Source organism: Jaculus jaculus, chromosome 4 (assembly GCF_020740685.1).
Source record: "Jaculus jaculus isolate mJacJac1 chromosome 4, mJacJac1.mat.Y.cur, whole genome shotgun sequence".
Lineage (NCBI taxonomy): Eukaryota > Metazoa > Chordata > Mammalia > Rodentia > Dipodidae > Jaculus > Jaculus jaculus.
Genome location: NC_059105.1, coordinates 10221445 through 10237500, shown reverse-complemented (window position 1 = coordinate 10237500; position 16056 = coordinate 10221445). Strand labels below are relative to the sequence as shown.

At 45.9% G+C, this 16056-nt stretch overlaps 1 protein-coding gene across 1 annotated transcript in view; it reads left to right on the top strand.

The window, feature by feature from the left end:
* Nucleotides 1–16056, top strand: part of Mogat1 (monoacylglycerol O-acyltransferase 1) — a 48333-nt gene that overhangs the window by 12348 nt on the left and 19929 nt on the right. The window contains exons 2-3 of the mRNA XM_045148095.1: nt 10428–10606; nt 11966–12170. Of these exons, the coding sequence (XP_045004030.1) occupies nt 10428–10606; nt 11966–12170 (384 nt within the window). The remainder of the gene's footprint in view (nt 1–10427; nt 10607–11965; nt 12171–16056) is intronic.

Sequence of the window (16056 nt, the reverse complement as noted above, 5' to 3'; positions counted from 1 at the left end):
GAAAACAAAAATCAAGTAGAGCTTGTAGCCAGGCACAGTGGTGCATGCCTTTAATCCTAGCAGTCAGGAGGCAGAGGTAGGAGGATCACTGTGAGTTCAAGGCCATCCTGAGAATACATAGTGAATTCCAGGTCAGGCTGGGTTAGAATGAGGCCCTACCGTAACAAGAGAAACAGCAGGCATTATACCAGCTCCTGGAGACTGAACAACATACTGTTAAAAAATGAATGGATTGTGGAAGAAATCAAAAAGGAAATTGTAAAATTTCTAGAACTGAATAATAACAAAAACACAACATACCAAAACTTTTGGGACACATTGAAGGCAATCTTAAGGTTAGCATTCATAGCACTAAAAGCCTTCATAACAAAGACAGAGAGATCTTGAATTAATGACCTAACTGTCCACCTAAATGCATTGAAGAAACAAGAATAACTGAATACTAGTTGTTCCAGATGGAAAGAAATAATTAAGATGAGAGCTGAAATTAATGAATTGGAAACTAAAAAAATATTAAGAAAATTTACAGAACCAAGAGCCAGTTCTTTGAAAAAGTAAATAAGATTGATAAACCCCTGGCCAGTTTGATTAAACTAAAAAAGAGATGTCTCAACAAAATAAGAAGTGAAAATGGAGAGGCTGGAGAGATGGCTCAGTGGTTAAGGCCCTTGCCTATCTAATGACTTGGGTTTGATTCCCCATTTCCCATGTGTGGTGGTTTGATTCAGATGTCCCCCATAAACTTAGGTGTTGTGAATGCTAGCTCCCTAGCTGATGGATATTTGGGAATTAATGCCTCCTGGAGGGGGTGTATTGTTGGGGGTGGGCTTATGGGTGATATAGCCAGTTTCCCCTTGCCAGCATTTGGCACACTCTCCTATTGCTGTGGTCCACCTTATGTTGGCCAGAGGGTGATGTCCACCCTCTGCTCATACCATCGTTTTCCCCTGCCATCGTGGAGCTTCCCCTCGAGCCTGTAAGCCAAAATAAACCTCTTTTCCCCAGAAGCTGCTCTTGGTTGGGTGATTTCTACCAGCAATGCAGATCTGACTGCAACAGTAAAGTGGTTCCAAGGAGTGGGGTTGCTGCTAGACACCTGACTGTGTGGCTTTGGCCTTTTGGAGCTGATTTTCAAGAGGAATGTGGGAGGATTTGAAACCCTGGCCTAAGGGACTCCTTACAGTGCTTTAAGTACAGCTTGATGGACTATTCTGGTCAGAGTTGAAAGACCCAAATGCAGTAAGAGTATGGACTGTGAGGTTTGGCTTATGAGGGTGAGAAGGAGCTTTTCTTGGACTGGGCTAGCAGTTTGTGTGATAAGCTTGCCCTTGTGCCCATGTCCTGAGAAGTTGTGCAGGGTTGCTTTGCATAGAAATGAACTGGCGTGTGCAGGGGGATATGGCACAGAAAGAAAAATCTTTGGGTGAACTGCTGCCTGTTCAGCTGCAACTGAGAGATTACAACCTTTGAGACTGGGCTAGCTGACCTGTGCTGGGGCAACAAGAAGAATGTAGACTCTTTTGAAGGAGGCTGAGTCCTCAAGGAGTGTCCTGTTCTTCAAAGTCTGCTTTATTCCCCCCTGGATTAACAAATTGGCACCCTACCTGGTATGGAGTAGAAGAAATGCTAGAAACAGGGTCATTGAGTTTGCAACACGGTCTTGTGTTTTGGAAATGGCCATGGGCAGTGTGAAGCGGGTTTGCTGGTTGCCTGCATAGAGACCCCATGGGGCCATGAGGATGAACCGTGGGTTGCAGTGGAGACCCAGTGGAGATGCCAGGACCATGAGATGGCTGCCAAGGAGCTGCCGGCCCTGATGAAGTTTCCCAGGACTGTGAGTAGCCTAGCTGGAGGGGCGGAATTGGAATGCCAGAGACTTGTTGCTGGTTCGAATAATCGGACTTGAAGATTTGTCACTGGCTAGAGTTGCTAGACTTGAAGCTACAGAGTTTAATGTTTGTCCCAGTTCTTTAAATCTTGTATTGGTTGAATGTTTCTTTGCTATGCCCAATGCCATCTTTTGCAGTGTGAATATTTAATCTGTGCCATTATGGGTTTTTGAGGTTATTTTTTGGTATTATGGCTCAGTTAAAAGATCTTGAACTATGGGGATGTATGAACATCATTGGGATTGATAAAAACTATGGGGACTTTTAAAGTCAGACTGAATGCATTGTATTTTACATCATGTATGGATATCAGTTTATGGGGGCCAGGGGCGGAATGTGGTGGTTTGATTCAGGTGTCCCCCATAAACTTAGGTGTTGTGAATTCTAGCTCCCCAGCTGATGGATATTTGGGAATTAATGCCTCCTGGAGGGAGTGTATTGTTGGGGGTGGGCTTATGGGTGATATAGCCAGTTTCCCCTTGCCAGTGTTTGGCACACCCTCCTGTTGCTGTGGTCCACCTTATGTTGGCCAGAGGGTGATGTCCACCCTTTGCTCATGCCATCGTTTTCCCCTGCCATCGTGGAGCTTCCCTTTCAGCGTGTAAGCCAAAATAAACCTCTTTTTCCCAGAAGCTGCTCTTGGTTGGGTGATTTCTACCAGCAATGTGAACCAGACTGCAACACCATGTAAATCCAGATGCACAAAGTGGTACATGAATCTGGAGTTTAGTTACAGTATCTGGAAGTCCTGGCACAACCATTCACTCTTTCTTTTTCTCCCTTTGCAAATAAATCAAATATAGTTTTTTAAAGAAATGAAAATGGAGAGGTCACAACAGACACCAGTCAAATTGGAGGAATTACAGGATCTATTTCCAAAATCTCCGTTCCACAAAATGGATTAAAGACCTCAATATAAGACCTGAAACTCAAACTACTGGATGAAAAAATAGGGGGAACTCTTCACGATGTAGGATGGGAAAAGACTTTCCAATTAATACCCCAGTGGCCCCAGAAATGAAACAATCCCTAAACCAGTGGGATCTCACAAAGCTCAGAAGCTTTTTTTTTTTTTTTTAAACAAACATACTATAAACAGAGCTAACACACTGCCCACAGAATGGGAGAAAATCTTCACCACCTATACTACTTATAGAGGCCTAATATCTAGATTCTATAAAGAACTTTAAAAAAAAAACAATAAAAAATCAAGCAATCAGGCTAGAGGGATGGCTTAGCAGTTAAAGCACTTGCCTGCTAAGTCAAAGGACCCCGGTTCGGTTCCATAGGACCCATGTAAGCCAGATGCACATGGTGGTGCATGCTTCTGGAGTTCATTTGCCGTGGCTGGCAGCCCTGGTATGCCCATTCTAAATAAAAGCTCTCTCTGTCAAATAAATAAATAAATAAAAGTTTTTAAAAAATCAAAAAATCCACTCAAAAAATGGGACAAAGAACCGAACAGGGAATTCTCAAAGTAAGAAAAACAAATGGCTAATACTCACCTAAGAAAATGTCCAACATCCTTAACCATCAGGGAAGTATAAATTAAAACAACTGTCACCTCACTCCATGGAGGATCATTAAAAAATCAAACAATAGTAAATGTTGGTGAGGATGTGAGGAAAGAGGAACCATCATTCACTGCTGGTGGGAGTCCTTACTTGTATAACCACTATGGAAGTCAATATGAAGACTCCTGAGAAAGGTGACAATAGAGCTACCAACCTGCTCATCGTCTACTGGGCATCTCCTCTAAAGGCTCCACTCTTCACTGCAGAGACGTGTGCTCAACCATGTTTATGGTGGCTCAATTCACAATAGCTAAGGTCTGGAATCAACCCAGATGCCCGTTGTTTGATGATTGGATAATGAATATGTAGTACACTTGCACTCAGCAGTAAGGAAAAAATGATACAATGAAATCTGTAGGAAAATGGACCGACTTGAAACAGATTATACTAAAGGAACTCACACAAACACAGAAGGACAAATGGCACATGTTCTCCCTCATCTATGGTTTCTAAAATGGAACAGCTTGAGTTGCTGGTATACCTGACAAGCAGCTAGGGGCGCAGATAAGAGTGATGGAAGGGTTTTGGGGGAGAGGCACAGGAGATGGGGGAGATATACACAAGACAAACTCCAAAATGAATTGGTACCATAGTAATCTTCCTCCTAGATAGCAGACTAAAAAATATATCCCTCAATAGGAGCACGGAGAGATTGTCTGATAAGAAGGGCCCTGGAGAGGGTGGGATGAAGCCTGACCCTAAAGCACTTGGCCTTGCCTTGTGAATGCCAGGACCAGAACTGGTTATAACCTACACTGAGTTGTTGATTGGAAAGATCTATGGAGTCCCCAAAACAAGGCAGGCTTCTCTCAAAGCACTTGATTACCCACATGTGGTGAAAGGTAAGACCCTATTGCTGAAGATACCACATGCTGCCAACACAGGACATTGAGAGATCTGGCTGAATTTGGAAGGAAGCCAGCTCCCAGATGGTTAGCCCATATAATGCTAAAAAGGGCTACAAGAGATGCTGGGGGGAAATGGCCAACAATGTCGTGAGCAAGCAGGGGACACTGCTACATGAAAGCAGCCAGCCTGACAAGATATACACACCTGTGAAATAGTGGCACCCAGCCTAGGTGGGTGACCAATGGCTCTCTGATTGGCTAAGAGATCTGCTCAGATACTTAGCTGGAACTGGGAACCAAGTCAGAATCCTATGGACACCAAGATTATGGACTCCAATGAGAAGCTCCCACTAGCATTTGGCCAAAAGTGAAGCTACAACCATCACAATCTCTGTAAATTAACCATGTTTATCCCCTTTAATCTATCCTGATCTCACTTTCTGTTGGAGAATCTGTTTTTCTTTTTCAGAAAGCAGTGCGAACCAAAGAAAACCAAAAATCTATTAACAAGACAAAAACTAGAGAGCTGACTCCCTGACAGCAGATGAACCATCCCTCGCGCAGCAGCCAGGGCCCAGGCGAAGCCACAGAGGAACGGGTGAGATGAGCAAGAGCGCTGCTTCCCTGCTGAGCCTGACAGCCTGCACCAGGGTGATGGACACAGGCACTGAGGACACTCAGAACTCCCCAAAGCAGAGATCCAGAAGCTGCTGAGAGCTCAGCACTGAAGTAGACTTAAAGCACACCCCTCTCCCCAAGGCTCAGGGAATTTGAGGGAAGAGGAGACAGGAAGAAGGTAAGAGCCAGAGTGGGAGGGAATATCCAGAGGCATTGCTCCCCCCACCCAGTGACTGACTGCTGCTCCTACAACTCACAATCCACAACCCCATGGTGAACGCCAGCAGCCCTCCTAAGAAGGGCCCTCAGTGGAGCGGGGGCAGAGAGGAGGGAAATGATGCTACCAACAGAAGATGTATCCACACAAATTTTCCATTTAATAAAAAAAAAGAAGAAAAACCTATGGAGCTATATAAGCAGAAATAGCTCGTGCAACTTTAGCAGGTGGTCTGATTCTAAATTCTGATGTTTGCATCTTGGGTTGCTAGTGCTGGGCTCCAGTAAAACAGGACAGCGACACTGGCTATTGTTCAATAAAGCCTATGTGTACAAAAAAGCAAACAAGTACAAAAAACAAGGAGGGCTGGAGAGATGACTTAGCAGTCAAGGCTCTCGCCTCTTCAGAGCCTATGTACGCCACACACAGGTAATACAAGTGTGCAAAGCTACACATGCACACAGGATGGTGCATGTGTCTGGAGTTTGATTGTAGTGGCTGGAGGCTCTGGCATGCCAATGTGCACACGCTCTCTTTCTCGCTTATAAAAAATACAAAAATGATTTTTTTTTTTTTTTTGGTTTTTCGAGGTAGGGTCTCACTCTGGCTCAAGCTGACCTGGAATTCACTATGTAGTCTCAGGGTGGCCTCGAACTCACGGTGATCCTCCTACCTCTGCCTCCTGAGTGCTGGGATTAAGACGTGCACCACCACGCCCGGCTTACAAAAATGATTTTTTAATAAAAGAAAAATTATGACTGGATGTGGTGCCGCACACCTTTAATCCTAGCACTCGAGAGGCGGAGGTAGGAAGATCGCTGTGAATTCAAGGCCAGCCTGAGACTACATGGTGAATTCCAGGTCAGCCTGAGCTAGAGCGAGACCCTACCTCGACAAAACAAAAACAAAATTATTAACTTATTTGTGTGTGTGTGTGTTTGCATCCAGCTTACATTGGTAAATGGTTACATTTGGGAATTGAACCTGGACCACCAGATTTTGCAAGCAAGTGCCTTTAACCATTGAGCTGTCTTCCCAGCTCCCAATCCCCAAGGAAAGATTTAAAAAAATAATTTTATTTATTTATTTATTTGAGAGAAAGAGAGGCAGATGGGGAGAGGGAATGGAGAGAATGAGCACTCCAAGGCCTCAGGCCACTGCAAATGAACTCCAGATGCATGCGCCCCCTTGTGCATCTGGCTTACGTGGGTCCTGGGGAATCGAACCTGGGTGCTTAGGTGTCACAGGCAAAAGCCTTAGTTGCTAAGCCATCTGTCCACCCGCTCCCCAAGGAAAATTTTAATAGCAGTTTCTATTGGGTACCAGGAATCTATCCTGCCTGCTTCTACTTTCCTGCACGCTCCAAGTGTGTAACGGTCAGTAGAGTTTTTGTAACAATGGTATAAATTGTAGAGCACCACCCCTGTGCCAGGCCCTGTGTACCTTTTTCTCCTGTATTCCCTCAGCTGCCTTTGGAGACAGACGCTGTCATTATCCTGTGTATTATTTTTCCATGTGACAGAGAGGAAATTTACTTTGGCTCCTGGTTTGGAGGATACAGCCCGTCATGGCAGAGAAGGCATGGTGGAGCTCACAGTGGCAGGAGCTCCTTACCTCTCAGTGGATTTGGAAGCCCAGAGAGCTTGGGCCAGAGCGAGTGTGGGTTATAAACCTCAAGGCCTGCTCTGTGTTGCTCCAGCCCACTCCCACCTCCTAAGGTTCCCCAGCCCTCCCAAAACAGCACCACTGCCTAAGGACAAAGTGTCTAAACCCAGGGGCTGCCGGGGACATTTCCCATCCAGTCTCCAACAGCGTGCTCATAGGTGGCGCCCTGTAAGAACGCGCCCTAGGTCAGGCCACCAGTCAGCAGTAAGTGCATCTCCAGGATTTCACCCCTGGCTTAGGTAGGATGCATCCAGACGTGATGACATTAAGGAGACATGCAACGCGTATTCAGCTGAAGCTTGTCGGGCTGTGTTAGTGGCACATTGCATTCATAGCTGGGGGACTTTATTTCTGGATCCATTCTTCTCTCATTGATTGAAGTGAAGTCAGTTTGCTTTTGGTTTCAGTTTCCCCATCTTTGGGGTAAAGAAAACAAAAGCTCCCATGTACCTGATTCTTTCTGAAGAAAGTGGGATTTTTTTTTGTTTTGATTTGATTTTTGTTTTTTGTTTTTTAATTTAGTTGAGATAGGGAAGGGGGCGGGGAGAGTGTCGGGGCCTCCAGCCACAGCAGATGAACTCCAGATGCATGCACTTACCTTGTGCATCTGGTTTACATGAGTACTAGAGAATAGAACCTGGCTCCTTAGGCTTCATAGGCAAGTGCCTTAACCACTAAGCCATCTCTCCAGCCTCATATGCTTGATTCTTGATACTTACTGACCTGTTTATACATTTATAATAGAAACTTCTGAGCCCAGTGTTATTACCATTTAGTGGGTGATAATGTGGACTGTTAAAAACAACAACAAAACAGTCAGAAAATGTTTGAAAGGCCATGCATGGTAGCACAAGCCTATAATCCCAGCACCAGGGAGGCAGAGGTAAGAGGATTGCTGTGAGTTTAAGTCCACCCTCAGAAGACATAGTAAATTCTAGGTCAGCCAGGGCTAGAGCAAGGTCCTGCCTCAAAAGACCAGAAACAGGATTGGAGCGACAGCTTAGCAGTTAAGATGCTTTAAGGACCCATGTAAGCCAGACGCACAAGGTGACACACGCATCTGCAGTTCAATTACAGTGGCTGGAGGCCGTGGCATACCAACTCTGTTTCTCTCTCCTAAAATAAAAATAAAACTGTTTGAATTTAGGCATTGGACATTCAAATTTACTAACCCTCAGTTCCTACAGCCGTGAAGCAGGGACAGCATTGTGTGCCTTGACCCTTGCAGGGAGGAGCACATGAGTCTCCTAACATCCGGTGACCGAGGTTGACCCAGTCAGAACCTGTTGTCCCCTCTGTATCTCACCTTAGCTCACTCGAGTGAGCTTTAAGTACAGAATGAGGCTTATTTGTCTGCCTTATAAACCCTTTACACATCTTCCTAAAATAAACAAAAACTGGCAAATTTTTAGCTGTCAGACCTGGGAGGAGGGAAGGACCTGAAGCAAAGCGGAAGAGTCCAGGAGGGAATGGGGCCTGAGGGCAGTCTGCCTGCCTTGTTTCTGAACTCACGGCCACTTTCTAGGCATCTCCAGAGAACAACAAAACACTCTACAGAGGTATGGAGACCACGTGCAATCTTAACCTTCCTTCCACTGTGTGGGCCTTTAACTCACCACGAAGGCAGGAACAAGCCAGTGCTAGGACTGTGTTCACTGATAAGTTTTGGTTAATCCAGTGTGGGAAAAGTACTAATAGATTATGTATTAAGAAATAGAGGGCTGGAGAGATGGCTTAGTGGTTAAGCGCTTGCCTGTGAAGCCTAAGGACCCCCGGTTCGAGGCTCGGTTCCCCAGGTCCCACGTTAGCCAGATGCACAAGGGGGCACACGCATCTGGAGTTCGTTTGCAGAGGCTGGAAGCCCTGGCGCGCCCATTCTCTCTCTCCCTCTATCTGTCTTTCTCTCTGTGTCTGTCGCTCTCAAATAAATAAATTAAAAAAAAAAAGAAATAGAAACAGGGCTGGGAAGTTTGTTCATCTCTTTCTGAGTCTAATCTGTAAATTAAACTGAGGCGTAGGTATGTCTGTAGGGAAAAGAGCATGCATGGATCAGCACAGCCCATGGCTGTAGGGTGTCACTGGGAGCCTTGTTACGCATCTGCTGTTAGAGAAGAGGGTGCCGTAGCGCTTCAGTAAGAGACCCAGCTGTTATTAGTGAGATTCCTTGATGGGTCCTCTGGGCACTGAGATCCTGTCAACAAAGGTGAAAGGTGAAGTGGATAAGAGTTCGAGATTTGCTGTGCACCCTAGGTGGGAGACTGTGGCACATAAGAAACGAGAAAGCTGAAATGGCCTTCCTCAGGTAAGAGTCCTGGTACACAATTACCTCATACCTGCTGTTACGGCTCTGTGTTCTCCCTCACTCCCTCCCCCACTCTGTCTCATTGATACTTTTTTTAATATAATTCTTTTTTCAGATAGGCTCTCACTATGTAGCCTAGGCTGGCCTAGAATTCACAATATTCTTGCTCCAGTGTCCTCGGTGCTGGGTTTTCAGATCTGTTACCACTATGGCTAGTTTATAAATGTTTTAAATTGCTGCACATAAGACAAGCACTCAGGAGGCTGAGCTAGAAGGATCACCTTGAGTTCAAGGTCATCTGGGTGGTACAGAGTGAATTCTAGGTCAGGCTGGGCCTCAAAATACCGAATCAAAAAAAATTACAGAATTTATAACTTCACATGGTCATTTGCATCAAGGTGATTATTCTTGTCATCCCTACTTGGGTCAAGTCTCATCATTTATTTGCCCTGTGTATTTTGAAGCTATATTATTAATTATATACAGCTAGAAGGGTTCCTTTATTTAGAAAACATGTAAAATCATATATTCACGATCTAAAGAGTCATTCCTATGTTATTTGTGCCTCTGGCAATGGAGTTGATGAACATGAAGGTTGTAGCTAGCATGGGCCCTCTTTGTAGACACATGAACAATGGCTGTGCAGCCAAGGTAGGAAGAATTTCCTCTCCATGCTTGATTCATACTGTGTGTCAGGAAGGGGATGTTGGTCATGGCTGAGGGGTGGACCTTGAATACACACAGATAAACCTGTTACATGCTGTGTGACTTGAGCAACTCATTTCATCTCTTAAAGCCTCCTCTTTCTCTTCTGTAAAAAAAAAGGGGGGGGGCTGGAGAGATGGCGTAGCAGTTAAGCACTTGCCTGTGAAGCCTAAGGACCCCGGTTCGAGGCTCGGTTCCCCAGGTCCCACGTTAGCCAGATGCACAAGGGGGCGCATGCGTCTGGAGTTCGTTTGCAGAGGCTGGAAGCCCTGGCGTGCCCATTCTCTCTCTCCCTCTATCTGTCTTTCTCTCTGTGTCTGTCACTCTCAAATAAAAAAAAAATTAAAAAAAGGGGGGGGGCATTCACAGCAGTGTGGCCACATTATCAGTGCTGTGACTTTGTGAAGATTAATGCTTTGTACATAGTTAGTATCAAATACATGTGAAGTAATATTGTACCATCACTGCCTTCTTGCACTCCTTACCTGAGCCAGAGCCCAAGCACTCCCTGGGGATGGGTTGTGTTCCCCCACCATGAGCCAGGGTCTGCACTGTGTAGGTATCAGACTAACTGCTCCTCATTCCAGAAGGCTTTTCTCTTTCTTACAGTACAAATATGTTTCATGGTCATGTGGCTGCTCATCATATTCAACTGCTGGTTCCTATACATCCCTTACTTGGCCTGGATGTACCTTGATTGGCGTACCCCAGAGCAAGGAGGCCGGAAATCCACCTGGGTCCAAAGCTGGACTGTTTGGAAGCACTTTAACGACTACTTCCCAATCCGTGTGAGTAGACTCTTCTTCTGAAGTATCATTGTGAGTTGGCCCTTGATCTGTTCACTTGACCTCATGGCCTTTCTTTCACCTGTCAGCTTTTTCCTGTGCAAGGGAGCACGCCTGTAGTCCCTGCTGCGCTCCGGTAATGGAGTACCAGAGCCTTGAGAAGAAAAGCAACAGGGGCTGGCATGGTGGCTCAGTCAGTAAAGCCCCTGCTGTGGGAGTGTGGACACAGGAGTCTGATCCCCAGCACCTGCATACATGCCGGGTGCATGTGGGGGCCTGCCTGTGACCCCAGAGCTCAGCCAGCAGAGCTGCAAGCGCTGTGCTCAAGAGGGGCCCTGCCAATGAGAAATAAGGAGGAAGACACTCAGTGTCAACCTCTGGTCTAGCACACACACACACACACACACACACACACACACACACACACACACAGCTCATGTATGCATACATGCACACTTACCACATTCATACACACACACACACACACTTCATGCATCCGTACATGCACACTTACCACATACGTACGCACACACACACACTTCATGCATCCATACATGCACACTTACCACATTCATACACACACACACACACTTCATGCATCCATACATGCACACTTACCACATTCATACACACACACACACACTTCATGCATCCATACATGCACACTTACCACATACATATGTACACACACACATTTCATGCATGCATACATGCACACTTACCACATACATACGTACGCACACACACACACTTCATGCATCCATCCATGCACACTTGCCACATACACACACACACACACACACACACACACACACACAATTTATTTCTCATGGCTCTGAAATGCGCGAGGTCCAATATCAAAGTGCCAACATCAGGCCAGGGCTTCTAGCTCCACAATTCCATGGTAGATACAGAACAAGAGAGAGTCAGAGAGAGACAAAGGGTCAGACTTGCCCTTTTAGAAGGAACCCACTGCAACAAGAGTAGAGCAGATCTGTTCACTTGACCTCATGACCTTTCTTTCACCCCTCCGGAGCCTTTATCAGCCCCCCACTGCTGCCCTGGGTTCATGTCTCAACACAAGTGTGAGGTGGGCAGGGGCGGGCGCATTCGGATCGTAGCAGAGGGAAAGCCCAGGGAGGTTGGCCGAAGTTATTAAGCAAACTCCAGGCTGAACATTGATAAAATCTAGAGAGAGGGCTCTGGGTTCCGAAATTTGAAGACAGCTCCAGCCCAGGGGAGAAAGTGAGTCATGTTCTCTGATTTTTCTTGATGGAAGAGCTAAACGGGCGCCCTTCTGTTCTCATGAGAAACACTAAAAAGGACCTTTTATCTCCTCCTCTCCCTGCGAATGTGCCGCAGCTCATCAAAACGCAGGACTTGGACCCAGGTCACAACTATATATTTGGATATCACCCCCACGGAATACTTGTGGCTGGAGCCTTTGGAAACTTTTGTACAAGTTACTCAGACTTCAAGAAGCTGTTTCCCGGTTTGAGTGTGTATAGTCACATTCTGCCGCTAGTGTTCGGGTGTCCTTTCTTCCGGGAATATGTGTTAAGTACCGGTAAGTGACGGAAGGTGGCCGATCCTGTGGCCCAAGGGTGCGGGCAGCGCGCACAACAGCCACCTGGGTGACTCTGTAGTTCATCGTGTGCATATTCCTGGCACCAATACTGGACTTAAGTGCCAGGAACTTGTAGAGGGTTTTTTAGCCCCCTCCCCCCTTAGAATTTAGCATTGTGTCTAAAGCCTGAAAATATTCAATAAATATTAATTCAGAAAAATAATGAAGACATATTGTACATCCAGCTGTGGGAAAAATAAGCAACAGATGACCCCTTTGGAGAGGTGCTTCGCGTATCTTTGTGAATATTAGAAATGAAAGCCATCCTCCCTTGTGTCTTGAGGTGACCGCGTGCTGGATTTGTCTTCCTTGATAATACCTTCATTCAGAACACGATGCCCAGGGCTGAGGACGTAGGTCAGTGGTATCGCACTTGTCTAGCATGGACAGGGCATGGTTCTACCCCAGTACTGATGGAAAGGGGAGAAAGGAAACGGAATAGAGGAAGAAAAGGGAAGAGGAGGAGAGGGGTGGTGGTGTTAGGGAGAGTGGAGGTAGAAGGAGGGAGGAGAAGAGAGGGGAAGAGATGGAAAGGAAACAGAAATAACAGTCTATCTACTCTGCTACTCATTTTATCCCCTAGTTTTTTCTTGGTAAGGTCTCACTCTAGCCCAGTCTGGCCTGGAATTCACTATGCAGTCTCAAGGTGGCCTTGAACTCATGGCAGTCCTTCAACCTCTGCCCCCCAAGTGCTGGGATTAAAGGCGTATGCCACCACAGCCAGCAATTTTTTTTCTATTTCTTAAAAATATTTTATTTGTTTCTTTAACTGCAACCAGAGGGAGACAGAGAGAACACACACACACACACACACACACACACACACACACACACACACACACACATACACACACACACGCAGAGGGGAGGGAGATAGAGAGAGAGAGCAATGGAGCGCGAGCATGCCAGGGCCTCGGGCCACTGCAAACTGCATGTGCCACCTGTGCATCTGGCTTTATGTGGGCACTGGGGAATGACACCTGGGTTGTTAGGCTTTGCAGGCAAGCACCTTAACTGCTGAGCCATCTCTCCAGCCGCCTTTTCTGATTTTTGATTTTCTGGGGGTTTTTTGTTTGTTTGTTTTTGTTTTTCAAGGTAGGGTCTCACTCTGGCCCAGGCTGACCTGGAATTCACTTATGTAGTCTCAGGCTGGCCTCAAACTAACAGCGATCCTCCTACCTCTGCCTCCCGAGTGCTGGGGTGAAAGGCGTGCACCACCACGCCCAGCTTCCCTTTTCCAATGTTTGAGTCAGGTTCTCACAATGTAGCCCAGGCTAGCCTTGAACTCCTCCTCCTGCCTGTTCACTTCCCAAGTGCTGGAATTATAGGTGTGCACCACTGTACGTGGCCTTGTCTACTCTGAACCAGAGAAATACTTTGGTTCATGCAGGCATACATTTTACTAATTCTGAGAGTGAAGCCAACCTGAAGTATTTTGAAGATGCTATATAAATATACACAGAAACCTCAGCGTAGGTTGACTGCTCTCATTTCGTCTAAGAGGCTCAATTTGTTTGGATTTCTGATTTGATCAGCTTATCGCCCTTGTACTTCAGCAGCTTACTGGGTATGTTCTACTCACCAGCATTGTGCAGGATAATTACAGCTGCCTTTGCAGTTCCTGACTAAGGAAAAATAAGTGGTCTTTTTGAGAAATTAGAATTTCAGGGTCAGTAAGTGGCATATGTAGAGATAGACTTGCCATAGCCTCCAGTTGTTCATGACTACTTGCCGGTTTCTCCAGGTACTATTGTCAGTAGTAGGAAATCACTAAACCGCACAGCATCAGGATGCATGGCTGGATTGGCAGGTTTTATTTTTTTTCCTTTTTTATTTATTATTTTTTAATAACAACTTCCATGATTGTAAACAATTGCCTCTCTCCCCCCACTTTCCCCTTTGCAACTCCACTCTCCATCATATCCCCCTCCCCATCTCAATCAGTCTCTCTTTTACTTTGATGTCATGATCTTTTCCTCCTCTTATGATGGTCTTGTGTAGGTAGTGTCAGGCAGTGTGACGTCATGGATATCCAGGCCATTTTATGTCTGGAGGAGCATGTTGTAAGGAGTCCTACCCTTCCTTTGGCTCTTACATTCTTTTTGCCACCTCTTCCACAATGGACCCTGAGCCTTGGAAGGTGTGACAGAGATATTCCAGTGCTAAGTACTCCTCTGTCACTTCTTCCCAGCACCATGATGCCATCTGAGTCATCCCAAGGTCACTGCCATCTGAAAAGAGAAGATTCTCTACCCAAAGTGAGAGTAGCATTAATATATGGGTATGAACATTAAGAGAAGTGCTTGCTGGGCAGATTGATGGGCATAGTATATACATTTAGCCAGATAGCGGCAGACGTTACACCCCTAGGGATCATGACTAGCTCTGTTTTAAGTTTTCAGTATCAGGGATGTATTCCCTCCCATGGAGTGGGCCTCCAGTGGATTGGCAGGTTTTATTTCAATTTATGGGTTCATAAGTGGAACTTGGTCCAGTATGGGCAGCTGGACATGCTAGAGGACGCATTAACCCCACAAACTTACCAAGTGATCTGACATCCAGCCACTAAACTACCAAGTGATCTGGCATCCTGACTCTAGAGGGCACACTAACCCCTCTAAAACTACCAAAGGGAAAACTTTCTCCTAATTTTGTGGGCATTGGGTTAGAGTTTTCTAAAATGAAGAAAATTACAGGCAAAAAATTATTTCATTATTTTATTATTTATTATTTAAAGAAAGAAAAGAACCCCAGGCTTGTAGCCATGAAGAATTCGACTAGGGTCTTTAACCAGAAAGCTCTCAACACCACCTCCCTGACCTGGCTTCCTGAGGGTAGCCTTTGGCCCAAGACTCCCTCCTAGCACTTACCTTTCATATAAGAGATTTCTCTGGCCACCATTCCTCTTAAATCCCAACTCTAATCCATTATTCTTGGCTTTCAGTGTCTGTATCACCACGGATCCGCCAGAACTGGCTGTTTCAAGGCTTGTGTTCCTTGCGGTTTACCCATTAAGTCTGGGCAGGTAGATCCAGTCACAACAGCCTCCAGTACATCCAGCAGAGGATTTTAAACTTTATCTTGTGGAGGAAACTTTTTTGTTGTTGTTGTTAGAAAGATCATTCAGAGATCACCTTGGAAATGGGCTGGGGGGGAGTGAACCTGGAGACTGTGATTATGGGACAGGCCTACGATAGTGTTCAGAGAGAGATGACAATGGTTAAACCAGCTCAGCAGCTTGGGCTGTAGAAATTCAGAGGAAGAGATCACTGTGAACAGTGTCAGAGAGGCTCAGCAAGACAAGGTTGGATTCACCCTCAGGGAGGCAGTAGCTATATTTTGTCACTCTTAGGATCTGGCCTGGAGTAGTTCTTGAACGACTCACCTGCCAAGTAGTGGCTGACAGAGAGAAATAAACATGGGAAAAGTGACATTTCTGACCTGGTGACTATGAGTAATGCTCCCGTCCACATGGATTGGTAATGTTGGAAGAGAAATCTTTGAGGGGGAATTAACACACCTGGTTAGGATGCATGGAGCTTGAGATGTCTTGGCATGGGCAAGGGAGAGATGTCCATTGGGCCATTAGAGATACAGGCTTGGAGGCTGAGGAGGATCTTCCAGGAGATGGAATGGGGAGAGCTCAACACCTGCAAGTGGAAGCTGAGTTGAAGGGTGTGGGTGAGGTTAAACAGAAGTAATAAGGAACTGTTCCAGGATGACTTGGAAGTGGAGCCTAAGAGTACTGAGCAGAGGCTGGAGTCAAGCTAGAATAGCCAGGCACCGGGATCCAGAGCCTGGAGTCAAGCTAGGATAGCCAGGCATC